The following is a 572-nucleotide window of genomic DNA, read 5'->3' as shown; positions in this document are numbered from 1 at the left end:
CTGTCAGCGTGCAGAAAACCATGACTGAGACTGTTTGGACAAAACTTGACAGCTGTCTTTATGCAGGGCATTGTGGTAATTGGTTTTCACTCCAGCAAAAGACATGGCTGTTTGGATAAGCCAGTACCACCTTCTATTTTGGCACAGTGTTGTCAGCCAGGACTCCACCCAGTTTCTGCAGGTTATTCACAGTAAAGGTGCAATCTGTCAACTGTGAGACACTAGACAAAACCTTCTTGTTAACAGCAAATTACAAAGTACATCAACGGAGTTCTACAGCATTTCATTCAGAGGTTTTTTTTTTTTTTACCTTGATTCCGAACAGGACTGACATAATTGACACCATTCACATTTCTCCAGTCCCAGGATTCTGGCAAGCTTGAAACTTTTTTGAGTAACTCAGGTGTTAGAGGTGCAGGCTTTGGTCTGAAGAGGAGAAAATGCTTCTGAGTAACACATCACACTCTAGGCAAGGAAACAATCACGTAATGCTCAGTTGTCATCTTCTGGCTTCTACTAGTTGCACTTACTTCACGCTAAGCAATTTGAAATAGTCTCCATCTAAGCTGAGT

The 572-nt window shown here is 42.0% G+C and overlaps 1 protein-coding gene across 1 annotated transcript in view; it reads right to left on the bottom strand.

Moving 5' to 3' along the window:
• The window catches only part of CTSC (cathepsin C), an 18083-nt gene that overhangs the window by 5096 nt on the left and 12415 nt on the right, over positions 1-572 (bottom strand). The window contains exon 5 of the mRNA XM_009321653.1: positions 311-426. Within this exon, the coding sequence (XP_009319928.1) occupies positions 311-426 (116 nt within the window). The remainder of the gene's footprint in view (positions 1-310; positions 427-572) is intronic.

Source organism: Pygoscelis adeliae, unplaced genomic scaffold (assembly GCF_000699105.1).
Source record: "Pygoscelis adeliae isolate BGI_AS28 unplaced genomic scaffold, ASM69910v1 Scaffold523, whole genome shotgun sequence".
Taxonomy (NCBI): Eukaryota; Metazoa; Chordata; class Aves; order Sphenisciformes; family Spheniscidae; genus Pygoscelis; species Pygoscelis adeliae.
The sequence above is the reverse complement of the archived record's forward strand: the minus strand, read 5'-3'. Positions and strand labels throughout refer to the sequence as shown.